We start from the raw sequence: 14,367 nt of genomic DNA on the forward strand, positions 1-14,367 counted from the left end.
TTTAACAGACAGTAAGAATGACTGAAAACTGAAAAGTGAAAATGATATTTTTTAAAACCAGAGGTGGTATGGATTCAGAAAGCATAAGAATATATGAATAGCCATACTGGGTCAGACCAATGGTCAATCTAGCCAGTGGCGTAGCAACGGTGAGAGGCGCCTGGGATGGTGGTGCCTCCTCCTTCCCTGCCCCCTTCTGCTGTGTGTATGCTGCTTCCCTTCCCCGTACCTCTGTAACATTCCTAGCATGAGCAGCAACCCCCAATCTGCCACTGCGCCAGCCTCAGCTCTTACTTTGACATCACTTCCTAGACATCACTTCCTGGGTCCAGGAAGTGATATCAAAGGAAGAGCTGACGTTGGCATGACAGCAGGTTGGGGTTGCTGCTCTCACCTGGAACGTTACACAGGTACGGGGAAAGGGAAGCGGCATGCATATGTGGCAACAGGGGGGCAGGGAAGGAACAGGGGGCCAGAGAAGAGGATGGGTGCCTGTGTCCTCATCAAGATGGCACCCGGAGCAGACCACCCCCCATCACTACACCACTGCATCTAGCCCAGTATCCTGTTTTCACAGTGGCCAATCCCAGTCACCCAAATACGAGGGTTGCTCAATAATTTATCTACCTCAGTAGGAAAGAAAAGAGTTTTCAAAAATGTTTGTTTCATTTTTCAATATAGTCCTCTGATAGCTCCATACACTTCATCCACTTTTCCTGCAATGACTTTAGCCCTTTTGAAAATAATTCTTCTGTTTGACTTTCAGACCAGGATGTCACAGCTTCCTTGATGTCTTCATCAGTTGAAAACCGCTGTCCATGGAGAGATTTCTTCAAAACTTGCAACAGGAAATAATCCTGGTCCTCCGAGGCAGCTTTCCCACCCGCTAAATCCTTGGGATGGTGTTCGGGTGGCTAGGGTGATGGCATCCCAAGCTACTGGCTACTGAGCTCATCAAGGGATGAGCAGTGGGCTGGCTGGGAGCCGTGCCTGGTGGGTTGGATGACCCTGGACAATGGGGCATTGGGGACATGCTACTCCTCGGACCCTTGCTTGGACGGCGGGGTCAGGGGCCATTTAAAACTGTTACTGTAACTCGGGATCAAGGTCATGATGGTGATACCATTGTGCTTGTTTAAATATGTTAATATGTTATTTAAGATATATGTTAAATGTTATTTAAAATATATGTTAATTTGCAATAAACAGGACTGCAGCAAGGTTTTACCACATAGGAGTGAGTGTCTCATTGGGAATGGCTAGAGGTATGTTTGGGGGGGGGGAAGTGTTCACTTTGGGTAAGCAGGCCGCTACAGGTTCCGCTGTTATAGCGCAGTTGTAAAATTTGTTTCATTCCTATCTGGGCACTAATGTTACCATTAGCATGTGGCCGATTGAAAAAATTAGGTATGTTAATACTATGTTAATATTATATTAATACTATATTGTAATTCGCTGATTGTACAGCTCTCTTCACTGTGAACTGTCTTGAAGTCGTAAAATTATGGCGGTATAGAAAAAATAAAGTTATTATTATTATTAACCAGTTAGCATATGTTAATGTCAGTACGCTGATTGACACTTCCAGCCCACTCTCCACCCTTTGATATGCCCCTCCCAAAATAAATAAATGCTATACACTTAGGAGACGATGCTGAAAACTACATGCGGTTAATGCTGGGTTTGTGAGTATGTTATGATTTGAGCGTGGGTGCTGAAAACATCAGTACAGACCACATTAACATGCATCTTAATGTGTTGTTGTATTGTTTGTATTGTGTTGTTGTACTGTTTATATTAAGTGTTGATTTATTATTTGTATATTGTGTATTTTAAATATGCCTCAGACTGTAAGCCACCTTGAATAAGCAAGCCCGAGAGCTAGTCTCGACGGGCGACCCTAACGCGGGGCTGGGTGGCCCGCTGAGTCGCCCGTCGGGCTAGATAGACGCGAGGGAGAGGGATAGAAAATGAGAGAGCGGGGAGGGGGGGGCGGAAGGGGGGGGGCGGTCCGAGGTCACAGGATATCTTCCCCTTCCTCTCCTCGGGTGTCGCAGCCGAGGGGGATTGTGGGTGGGAGGGGTTATAAGGGGAGCATGCTCGGAGGACTAAAACGGTAGGGTCTGTAAGCCACCTTGAAGGTTTTCCCGAGGGAGGGATAGAAAATTTAAAATAAACTTGGAAACACAACTGAGCTGAATTTGCACAAGTTTGCAGTTGCAGTAGAGCCCGGTGGTCAAGTCCTTCTCTGTAACTGGCACAATCTATTGATGCATCTAACGACCTATACATTCATAATTTAGCTTAAAGTTCCAAGCAGGGGTGTCCAACCTGCGGCCCCGTGAAGTATTTTGTGTGGCCCCGGTCGAGGCCTCTGCTGCCCCCGGGTGTTTACCATCTTGCCGGCTCCATCCTCTGTCTTGCTGCAGCGTTTGTGCCATTTTTTTCGGCCAATGCGGCCCAGGAAAGCCAAAAGGTTGGACACCCCTGATCTAAAGCAACAGTATGTCTCGCATTCATGAACCTCCTGTTTGAATCAGAAGTGCATGAACAGCATCAGGACAGCTCTTAAAGGGGTCCTTTTTTTTTTTTTTTTTTTTTTAAGGCTTATAAGAGCAATCAAGGGGAAACCTTCCTTGCCAAACTTGCGGTCTCCATCGGCACAACATATGGCTTAGCACCAGGCTTTTTAACTGGTATTTCCTATCTTTCTGCCACTCTTATATAAGTGCATTAATACATTACAGTTTGTATTAAAACTGCAACAGATGCTCACATGAATAAGCAACAAAATACTGCAATGTAGCCCACTTAAATGACTTCCTCTATGAGGGAAAAACCCCTAAGCTTCTTAAAATAACTCAAGTTTCAAAATAAAAATGCAATTAATCTCTTATAGATGAATTCATTAGTAGCACTTGCTAATTTTAGTTTTAAAGGGCCATTTATTGTGAAAAGCGTAGTTTCTATCCAGGCTTGCCTTGCTTTTAGTTATTTGCAGGAAAAAAAAAAAAAAAAGTTCATGAAGTAACTTGTAAGTAGTAATTGCCCCTTCTGTGTTTTGTTTTCTTCTTTTAATCTCAGACATTCTGATACATATTAGATTTAGCAGAGGTGTAGCTGTCAGAGAAGCAAACCTGGATACACAGTTCATATCTCTTAATCATTACTCATATTATGACGCTAAGCCAGTCACTTCAACATTCTTTGGCTCCTGTCCAATGTGAAACCTTTTTGGGAAGGGATAATAATAATAATAATAATAATTTATTTCTTATACCGCTATACCGTGAAGTTCGAAGCGGTTTACAATAAAGATACATTTGACAGTACATGAGATAGAAACAGTTTACAATAAAGATACGTTTAGTCAGTACATGGGATGCAAGTGGGTTACAATAGAAGTGGTTTACTATCAAGGTGCATTTTGTCAGTGTATGGGATACAGGTGGGTTACCATAAAGATACGTTTTGTCAGTACATGGGGTGCAGGTGGGTTACAATAAAGATACATTATGTCAGTACATGAGATTCAAGGTGGAAAGTATAATTAGTTTCGGGCCTTGGAATTATGGGGCGAGGTGGAAGGGACATGGCGAGGAAGAGTTGGGTATGGGAATTTAGAATTTGTTAAACAGTCGAGTTTTCAGGGAATTTCTAAAGTCTGCGTATGTAGTGGCCTCAAGTATGGGCTTTCCAAGCCATGTGTTCAGCCTAGCTGCCTGGAATGATAACATTCTATCTAGAAACTTTTTGTATTGATAAGATTTCAAGGAGGGGTAATTAAATAGGTTTGTTCTGCGAGTGCTCTTGTTGGACTCGTTGGGGGGGGGGGGGGAACTGGGAGATTAGGTAAGCTGGAAGAATCCCAAAGACAGCTTTGTCAGCTAGCTTGCAAAACTTTGTGTTCAGTCGTAGTACTACACCAGTAGCGGAAAATACTGAATAAGAAAGCCCTACGGCTCCTTTTATGAAGCTGCGTTAGCGGATTTATTGCACTCGACTTTTTATCACTCGCTAACCCCCTCCCCCCCCCCCCCGCACTAGCCAATAAACTACTGCCTGCTCAAGAGGAGGCGGTAGCGGCTAACGCGGCCAGCAAATTAGCGCACACTATTACGTGCGTTAAACCGTTAACGCGGCTTCATTAAAGGAGCCCCTAATTTGGTATCTTTGTCCTTAATTGTCCAACCCTGGGGCATTTTTAAAGAAACAGAATATAATGCAAGTGGTGAGAACTAGTTCAGCCAGGACCTCATGTACTAAAAAGTTGGTACTTTTTATTCTGGTGGATGTGCACTAGAATTTCATCCCTCTTCCCCCCCCCAAAAAAAAAACAACATATACCGATTGTTTGTGGCATGTTCACTTGCTAATAGCGTATTCATGCTATTACCGAAAATTGTAATCGGCACTAATTTGCAATGCTGTATTATTGACAGTAGGTGGCGCACCTTGTCTGTCAGTTGTTCCTATTAGCGCACAACTGGTTTCCATCTTGATATTCAAGAATGAAAGTGCGCTTAATATGTTTTGAACCACATTAAATGTTCATGTTTCTTAAAATCTGCTCAGAAGTAAAATCAAAGAATACAGATGAGAGAGAAATGTTAATTTTCTTATATTTTCAAAAAATATTTGTTATAAGTACAGGGAACGGAGTAGCTGGTTTGCAGGATCTAACAGGGAATGCCAAGTGAAACTATAAATTGTTAAAATCCAGTGGTAGTTGTAATAATGGTGGAAGAAAACAAAAAACAAAAAAACCAACAACCAATTGTCCACGTAGGGCATCATTAATGCAACTTAGCTAATAAGGGAAATGTTAAAAAAAAGGCGTTCGTTTAAAGATCGCTTTCAGATCAAATTTGTTTGCCCCCCCCCCTCCCGCGTCTTAGAAGTATGAGGGCCCGTTGAAAAGTTCTCAGCCCCAACCAACAAAGTTGAAACAGTATCTATCCAGGATTATACATTTAGGTCCATTGATTTCCCACTTTTTTTCGTTCTGTATTTTTCCGACAGAACGAAGAAAGTGGAAAATAGCCTTCCATGGAGACCGCCCCAACTTTGTTAGTTGAGTTGAAAACTTTTCAGCGGCCCCCTAATATGAGATACGTAGGATGGGGGTAATGACTTTAATTAGATTATCAAGAATGTTTGTTTGTTTTAATATATATTTTATTTACGCCGTTGTATCATAGTGTTCATGGCCTCTGAAACCAACTCTTCAAAGGAGGCGAGAAAGAGTGTCCAGGCCCTGAGATCGAATGTATAAAATAATTTTGATACTCAGAATATTGCAATCCCCGGTGAAATGTGGACAGTTGATTTTGTCTCATTATTTGTCTTGAAAAAAAATAAAATAAAATTCGGATAATAGACCTTTTATCTAATAAACATGGAAAGTGATTTAATAGCAATAATTAACAAATAAAGAATTTGCGCACAGTACAAAGTTTGCCTGGGATTTATCAATGAAATGCAAGATCTATCTAATCATTTCTAATAGGAAGATGGCACAAGTTTCACACCCGAGCAATGCCGCAACAATTAACCTAGCAATCAAACCGGCTCATTTACCAGGTTTAGGCCGCTGTACCCTTCTATAATTCAGTATTATGTTTTCGCTATGGCGGACACTGTTTCGTGTCTCTGATTGTAGGTCTAAAAAAGCACGACTAGATGGTGAGATAATTAACCTTTCAAACCTTCCACGAAATTAAATAGACAGCGCACAGAAATCTACATTTGCTTCTTAATCCAAGGTGGTAACGCGCCTCTATATATAGAAGAAACGTTAACGAACTCAGGTTTTATCAATATAGGTAAAGGTGTCTTTATTTAATTCAAGTACTGAACTAATTCGATCTATGCATTTCAGCTGAATTGACTTCTACAGAATTTGAAAACCTTGGTAAAGTCACAACCAAAATGTCACTTCTCTAAAAAAAAAATAATATATATATATATATATCAATAGGCACATAAGAGATTTATTTCATAGAGTATCCGGCCAATCGAAATCAAAAGTCTATTTATACTAATCGCTGCCATATCTGCTCAGATCCTTGCTTCTCGGAAGGGGGGCTCTGGAGGACGCCTCGGATTCGGTGGCCCTGCCGCTGACACTTCGCACAATTAGGGCCTATAAATTACAGTCACTTGCTTGCAGAACAAACAAAGGCAGATCTCCTAATGTGTGTAAGCATCAGGCTGCTCTCGTCGCACTCGGTGCACTGAGAAGGGGCAGGCGAAGAGCTCAGCAGTGCAGAGATATGGGGGTGGGGGGGAACCAGGAGACGAACAGAGACCACCCAGCTCGCCTGCCTGAGCTCTGCAGCCTCTCCTGGCTCCCCGGTGTGCCCTCCATGAGAATCCCATGCTCTCATCCATCCTCCCCTGTCCATTGGGGCTTGTTTGCTTTAAGGCAGCCAAGTAAAGGTGGCGGGGAAGGAACTGGGTTCAACTGATCATTTTGGACAATTTCAGAAATCTGGGCCTTTCTAATCGTTTGGGCTAAGGCCTTGTAAAATCGGTCGGGAAAACACGTTGACCCGAATAACCAAATCGATGGACAGGGACATACTGGAAATAGCTCCTAGACTGGATATTTGTTTTTATCCAGGAGCCCAGAAAAAAAAAAACAGGGGAGAAGGAAGAATAAAATAAACCGAAAGCGTTGTTAATTAAAATTGCAATTGGGTATAATTGTTAAGCGCTAATGATTTTTTAAAATATAATTATATACATGAGTTACATCAAAAGTATAACACATGACTACATCATTGATCTCAATTTAATATTATATATCTATTTGTCTGTCTATAGCAGTGGTCTCAAACTCGTGACCCCGGGGCCACATGTGGCCAACCAGGTACTATTTTGAGGCCCTCAGTGTGTTTATCATAATCACACAAAAGTAAAATAAAACAGTTTCTTGATCATATGTCTCTTTAGTTATAAATGACAATATTAAGATTAAGACTTAGCCAAAAGGAAAGATTTATAAACTATGCAAAATTGTCATTTCTTTAATAAGACATTAACTATTTTTTTTCTGAGGCCCTCCAAGTACCTACAAATCCAAAATGTGGCCCTGCAAAGGGTTTAAGTTGGAGACCACTGCTCTATAGATTGATGGGTTCCCCCCCCCCTCTCTCTCTCTCCGTTTAATAGACATAAAGATAAATGAAGTAAAAACCTTACTTTAAAAAAAAAAAAGAAAAAAAGATTGTTATTTTTGAGTGGCAACCCGTTTATGAACTTTGAAGACAGTTTTATGTATTATTTCATTCAAATATATTTCCTTATCCAACGAGAAAAAAATATATAGAATGGGAATTGGTATTTTTTTGTCGTTTTTTTAGTGTTATTTTCAAAATTATTTTCTTTGATTTGATGGATATTCAGTTTCTTTATAGTGACAACAACCATAATTTCTGGAAGCCTTATCATCCCAAGTGCATAATCGGTAGATCTGTTCAGAAGCACTACCAAGAATCAAATGCAATTTATTTTCCTTACTGCTGTTTAATAAGACATTTAAAATGATTTGGAAAGCGCGTTGTGACACTGGCACAAGTCAGTCAAATGCTAAAGTGAACTTTCTCTCTAATACGTGACCTTCTCTAGGAGAAACAGCTAAAGTCACTCAGACTTTAGTCTTATTTTCCCTGAGACGGTCACATATCTATTTCGAAATGGGCTTTTTTAATAATTCGCTGACCGTATTGTGAAGGCATGAAGCCAGGAAAGGGTAAATAATCAGATTTTCAAGGCGTTTCCTCGAAAAATGTGAAATATCAATTTCTTCCAATTTCCAGTAGAAAAACGATTTCAGTTCTGCTTTCATATATCCTCTGCGAGCTAATATGGAGCTTGCAAAGCTTAGTCCAACGTATTCCAATGACAGAACAACAACAACAAAAAAAAGGAAATGATTTTGAATATCCCCTTTGCCTCAATAAGCACTTTAAATCGCTCGCATTTTAAGAGTTAACTGCGTTTCACAATGAATTTACTTCAGCAAGGTCATGGAAACCGTGAATGGAAACGTGAAATTATTTTGTATCGATGCACCATTTGCTTATTCATAAATTTATAAGGGCACTACGTCGGCTCGGCGACGGATACTTTATAGATGGAAGCAGACACAACATGAGTGATGCATGCGCAGCAAACCCCACTTGCCAGCGAAGGGTTAACAACCCAGGTCCGGTTCTAATCAACTTGGCCGCTTAAATCAACAGCGCTCGGCCGGAGTCAGCCAATCAGCTCTGGCCTTCATTTGGGCTTCAGCCAATCAGAGGCTTGGGGCTGGGGCTGTCAGTCACAGGTGTGGAATGACACCGGGACCAAAGCGAGAAAAAAAATGTAGAGAAGGGGGAAAATGCAGTGAGAGAGACAGAAAAAAAAGAGTGTTCACGGCCAAGAAATCGAGTTGTAACGCTACTTCTGAGCTGCAGCTACGAGGCTTTGCTTTGCCTCTCTCTGGCGTTTCATCACTGCCCGGCCCCTGGATAGCTGCAAGAGCCCGAGGAAGCGATGACATTCTCCGGCTGAGACACGGAAGGGAGCTGGGGCTGCCGGATCGGGGAATCAGGGGTGCGAGAGCTGCAAGCACCGATCCTACTCTTTCTCTTGTGCTCCATCTTTCTTTCTGTTAACCGCCCCCCCTCCCCCGAAACCTTCATCTCACTCTACCTTCTCTCCTAATCTTTTCCAGCTCTCTTTCTTTTCCTGATCCCCCCCCCACACACACACACACAACTTTCACCATCTTCCTTTTCCTAGATACTCCCTGTCTCCATCTACCTCCTCCCTCCTCCCCGTCTCTCCTCCCCTCCCTTCCCCCTTCGTTTGCTGCCCATGGCTCTCCGAGGCAGCAGCACCCTGACGCCCTTCTCCATCCAGGCCATCCTGAACAAGAAGGAAGATCGGGGCGGCTGCTGCCCCCTAGACAGGCGGCTGCTCCCCACCGGCGCCTCCCCCTCCTGTTGCTGGCGGCTGTTCAGGGAGCTGGAGGAGGGCTTCCCTTGCGCCGAGGGCCCGGGGATGGCAGCTGGAGCTCCTTCTGAGGGGTCGGCCGAGGTGGCAAGCAGCTGTTGCTGGGGAGATTCGGACTCTGCACTCAGCGACGAGAATGAGGGGGAGGGGCGACCGATGGCCCGGGGACCGCAGGAGGATCCACCGGGTAGTCTCTGTGGTCACCCCCGGCCTGGTGAAGCCCAGCCCAAGGAGGAAGATGAGCCCCAGGGCCACAGTGACAGCGAATTGTCGGCCAGCGTGTCAGGTACGGCGTGCATGATGCCTCCCGGTCCACCTTTACCTGCTACATTAATAGGGCCTAAACCAGCAGATGTGGCTTCCCAAGTGGCGGGAGGGGATCGCCAATAGAATTTCCTGTAGATTCCTGTAGAGTTTGCTACTGTTAATAATATAAGAATGCATGGGAGGGGGATGATATTACAGCAATACTATGGTTTGAGAGCAGTGCACTGTTCTGAGGATCTGCAGCCAGGCAGGGGGAGCTGCTGTGTTTAGACCAGTCTGAGCACATTTTATAACTGGGGTGGGGGTGCAGGGAAGGCCCCGTATAATCCTGCACCCTCTGGGTGAGCTACAACACTCTCACTACCTCTTATGACAGTATTAAAGCATGAAACAAGATTTCCGGAAGAACAGATATTTCCTGGAAAGTGGAGTCCTGCTGAACGAACCGATATGACATAATTATTACAGTGGAAAAAAAAAAAAGTCCCGGGTGTTATGTATTCATTTTATCCTATTTTACCAAAAATATTGCACTTCATTGATCTAAGAATAGATCTAAGTTTTCCTCAGTTTCTAATTGTTGATGAAATGAAACTCTTGATGGAGGGAGCATTGTATTCCCATCTCTGCCTTTAAGCTCTCTCAGACCCAGGCTAGTAATCAGAGAGAATGGGAGATTGTGCAGAGCTGAGAGGCCTCATTTTCACTGAAGGACACAGATAGCTAAAATTTAAAAATCATATTCAAAGGACTTCTCTTTTGGTGCTAAAAAGTAATTTTATAGCCCAAAATGACAACCAAGTCCCAGAACACCAAGAGCAAAAAAGCACACCCGAAACTCTCTGAGGCCTACGCACAAGTTCCTGCAAAGGCTCTTCACGTATAAATTTTACACATGCCAAAGAAAGCTATGATTAACTCGGAGTGAATCTGTTCTATATGTTTTTTAAGAATGTAGTTTACAAAATAAAGAAAAATCCTCAAGCATTTTTTCCTAGGGTGGATCTTAATAAGAGACATATTTATGTGAGGCCATTTCTGAAAGCCAGAAACCATACAACGCAAACATGAAGGGTGGGGGATGGTAACTGATATTTTTTATGAAAATGAATATCTTACTGCCTCCTTGAGAACCTTCTTGACAAAAAAATGTTTAAAAAACTAAAGGCTGCCCTTCTGACAATAAAAGATTCGCTTCTAGGACATATTATAACCCGTGTAAATCCCCTTTTTTTGTGTGATAATGATGGCAATTGTTAGTTCAATTGAATGTTGACCCTCATGGATATTTTTGGCTGTTGGGCTTGGTGATATGTTGTTGCACTTTCGCTAAGGGCTATGTTCTTGTCTCCTCCATCCGCAGATCGCAGCCCCCGGGGGGAGGACGAGGCCCCCTCGGGCCCGAAGCTACTCCTGGAGGTGACCAAGCCACGCAAAAAGCGCTCGCGTGCCGCCTTCTCGCACGCACAGGTCTTCGAGCTCGAGCGCCGCTTCAACCACCAGCGCTACCTATCGGGCCCGGAGCGCGCGGACCTGGCCGCCTCGCTCAAGCTCACCGAGACGCAGGTCAAGATCTGGTTCCAGAACCGCCGCTACAAGACCAAGCGCCGGCAGCTGGCCGCCGATCTGCTGGCTGCCGCAGCCATCGCCCCTGCAGCGGCAGCCAAGAGGGTGGCCGTGAAGGTGCTGGTGCGCGACGATCAGAGACAGTACCAGCCTGGGGAGCTGCAGCTGCGGCCCTCGCTGCTCTCCCTGCAGCCTTCCTGCTTCTACCCCTACTACTGCCTGCCCGCCTGGACGTTGGCTGCTGCCGCGGCCGCAGCCTGCACGGGTGCCGCTCCCTGACTTCTCGCGACTACAAGTACCCGCTATTTATTGCTTTCTAAGCGCTACTGACTCTCTTGATTAGAAAGGAATTGCAGGAGGACATCACACAATGGTTCCTTTTATTATTTGTCTTCCCTCTCTTCCCTAGTTGAACCACCAGCACCAGAGATCCGTCTCTTTAAACCTGGGATCCAAGAGTGAGGCTGAAAAGCACAAAATTACTTCCCCTCCCCCCCACCCCAGGAGCCAACCATCAAACCTCCGAACTTTATTTCTGCACCACCGATAAATATAGCTATATATTTCGAGTTCATGGTATCCATGCTGTCAATATTTGTGCATAAAGCATATTTTTTTTAAGGATTGACTATATGGACTTTCATATGGGGGAAATGATATTACAACAACACAATTGCAAAAATAAAGAAATACTGTACATAAAAATAGCAACAATTTTTAACAATCCACAAGGAATACCAAGGATGCCTGAGGAAGTGACCTGAAGATAGATCTAAGTTGCTTCTGGCTGGCTTGCAGAACTATGTGCCCTGATTTTTCTGTTTGTTTCTTTTGCTTTTCTTGCTTTTTTTCCTGCTAAATGTAGGAATGGCCTTTCCTTCAGTTTTTTTTTTCCAGTGCTTTCCGTGTAGGCCCTTCTAGCTTCTCTGTTATTGTGCTCAATAGTAATCAGGAAAGCTTCACAGAGGGCAATACTTGTAGCCTTGATTTCATATTCTGATGTATTTAGGGATAAGATTATTTTTCGCACTTTCTGGATGAAATTATTATTTTTATATTCAATGTGAATAGTTCTAGTCAGACTTTATAATCAATGACGTGGGAAACCTCAATACTACTCAGTGCCTTTTTTTTCTCAACAAATTTATAGCCTAGGATTGTGTGATTCATACATCATTAATATAAGAATCTTTTCAAGAAAACTCAGCTTTAACCTTTCCTTTTAATGTAGGCACTGTTTACTCAAGTGAAATATTTACTTAGAAATGACTGTCAGTGTTTGCAATCTCTCCGTTATACTTTTCTTAATTTATAAATTTTAGCCTATCATAACAGAGTTAAGCCCACCGTGCTATTTTTAAGCTTCATAAAAGTCAAAGTAGATATTTTATTTATGAAGAGAAAATAATCAGTCATTAAAAGAGTTTGAAAGTAGCAAGTTTTAAATTGTCTTTTTTTTTCTTGTTGAAAAGACCAAGCTCTTTTTGTAGGAAACTTAGGTAACCCACCTAATTGTGTTTAAGTCAAGGTTTACAGTTGTTTACATATCATTACTCCTTCCGATTTGTACAAAACTAGTGCAGCTGAAAAGCCATAGAAGGAATCGGCTTGAAATCACGGTTAAGTGCCGAGGAATGTGAGGGGGTGGTTGATTTTGTTTTCAAAATTGCATTGGCTATCCGAATCTTATTTTAAAAGCCCAGGTTTCTGAGTGTGAACTATGATGCAACTGCATTTAGCAAAGCTTCTGGGAGCATATGCATTTACAAACTTTTGACCCCCCTGCCATAAATGGAGAAAGGATCATTCTAAAACTAGTTCTAACTGCCATTTTCACTATTATAGGTGGCAGGCAAGGCACAGTACGCTCTCTTCCAGTGCAGGTAGCCTGTAGTGTTTATAACATGCTTCCACATTGTAATTTGTTTCTGAAAAACACAGAATAATTCATTTTCAACTACATTTCTAATTAAACTACCAAATAAATGAAGGGAAATATTTTTAGGAGGGAAAAAATTTTTCACCCAGAGAACAGTTAAGCTCTGGAACGCATAGCCAGAGGTTGTGGTAAAAGCGGATAGCGTAGCTGGTTTTAAGAATGGTTTGGACAAATTCTTGGAGGAAAAGTCCATAGTCTGTTATTAAGACATGAGGGAAGTCTCTGCTTCCCTGGATCAGTAGCACAGAATGTTGCTACTCTTTGGGTTTTGGTCAGATACTAGTGACCTGGATTGGCCATTGTGCGAATGGGCCACTGGTCTTGATGGACCATTAGTCTGACCCAGTAAGGCTATTCTTATGTTCTTATGAGCAATATCTTTGTTTGTGAATTTTACTTACAAAGCCTCTTAACTAACTGCATACTGAGCGTGCATATTAAAAACATCCCTGATATGTATATTATATTTATAATATATATATGTATCCATGCCCACAATACGTGTTTAGATTATTCCCCGATCTGTGCAGCTTGAATAAGTTCTCATTTTTTCAAGTGAGAATTAGTGATGAAAGGCATCTAAGACTCGGTCAAAATACTGGATTGTATTGGAAAAACAATATTTCTGCCATCAAGTTGCTTGGCAAAATTAGTTCACTGCATTTTTTAAATATTTTATTGAACTATGTTACACAAAGGTGCATTTTAGGTTGCGATTTAAATACAAATGATTGATCTAATGGAAGTTCAGCTAGGGTCAGATGACCACACCCATTATGTGGGAACTGAATCATATCTCAAGCCGGATGGCCTTTTAAAATCGCTTACCACAGTCCTTATTGGTGCAGGATACATGCACAGATAAATCATATATATTATTTTATATTTTGTTATCAGTGTCCTGGATAGAAAAAAATATTATGGCATGCTGAAAGAATACTGGAGTTTCAATTTATGAAGCAAACCCTTTAACAACAATTTAAATTGAACATTAATAATTTGAATGTTGGTTTTCAGTGGATAAAATCAACGGTTTTGTTTATCAGTGACCAAGTCATAGGGAAGGAAACAGTAGCTGACTTTATTGACCTCTGCGGCTGTTAGATGTGCTTTTCAAGAAGACCATCGGATATAAACTATTATTATTTTATTTAGAAGAATGCACACGAGTATTAGTTGTAGTTTTATTTTCAAACTCTGCAGATCAAGGTTCTGCAGCACTGGCTAGCCCGTTGTCAGGCTAAAACTTCACTGGGAGAAATTCTATTTACTGCAGTTTTTAGTTTACACTTAAATTACATTACATTAGAGATTTCTATTCCGCCATTGCCTTGCGGTTCAAGGCGGATCACAAAAGAATGACAAAAAAACATATTGCAAGAAGAAGATACCTGGTAATTTCTAGAGGAGATAAAGAGTAGATGAGGTTGCTTTGGGGAATCGGGAAGGTATTGGGAAGTGGGAAGGAGCTAGCGGTATTAAGTCGTTTGCAGGAAGCATATAGTGAGACATTTATTTTTCTCCCGCTACAGCCAAAGACGGGTAAGTAAGTATTTAGGCACTAAGGTCTGCTTTTCTTTCTGTTCGAA

At 42.2% G+C, this 14,367-nt stretch overlaps 1 protein-coding gene across 1 annotated transcript; it reads left to right on the top strand.

Annotated features, from left to right (window-relative positions):
* Positions 1–8,396: 8,396 nt before the first annotated feature.
* On the top strand, positions 8,397–12,190 carry NKX3-2 (NK3 homeobox 2). The gene is made up of 2 exons (XM_033930254.1): positions 8,397–9,292; positions 10,637–12,190. Exons 1-2 carry the CDS (start codon positions 8,869–8,871, stop codon positions 11,116–11,118), a joined length of 906 nt encoding a protein of 301 aa, XP_033786145.1. The 5' UTR covers positions 8,397–8,868; the 3' UTR covers positions 11,119–12,190.
* The last annotated feature ends 2,177 nt before the right edge of the window (positions 12,191–14,367 follow it).

This window comes from Geotrypetes seraphini, chromosome 1, assembly GCF_902459505.1.
Source record: "Geotrypetes seraphini chromosome 1, aGeoSer1.1, whole genome shotgun sequence".
NCBI lineage: Eukaryota > Metazoa > Chordata > Amphibia > Gymnophiona > Dermophiidae > Geotrypetes > Geotrypetes seraphini.

Excerpts from the sequence above, each read along its gene's own strand:
- NKX3-2 (XM_033930254.1), top strand. The coding sequence starts at position 8,869 with ATGGCTCTCCGAGGCAGCAGCACCCTGACGCCCTTCTCCATCCAGGCC. Across the intron at positions 9,293-10,636 it reads ATTGTCGGCCAGCGTGTCAG|ATCGCAGCCCCCGGGGGGAG; the intron begins GTACGGCGTGCA and ends CTCCATCCGCAG.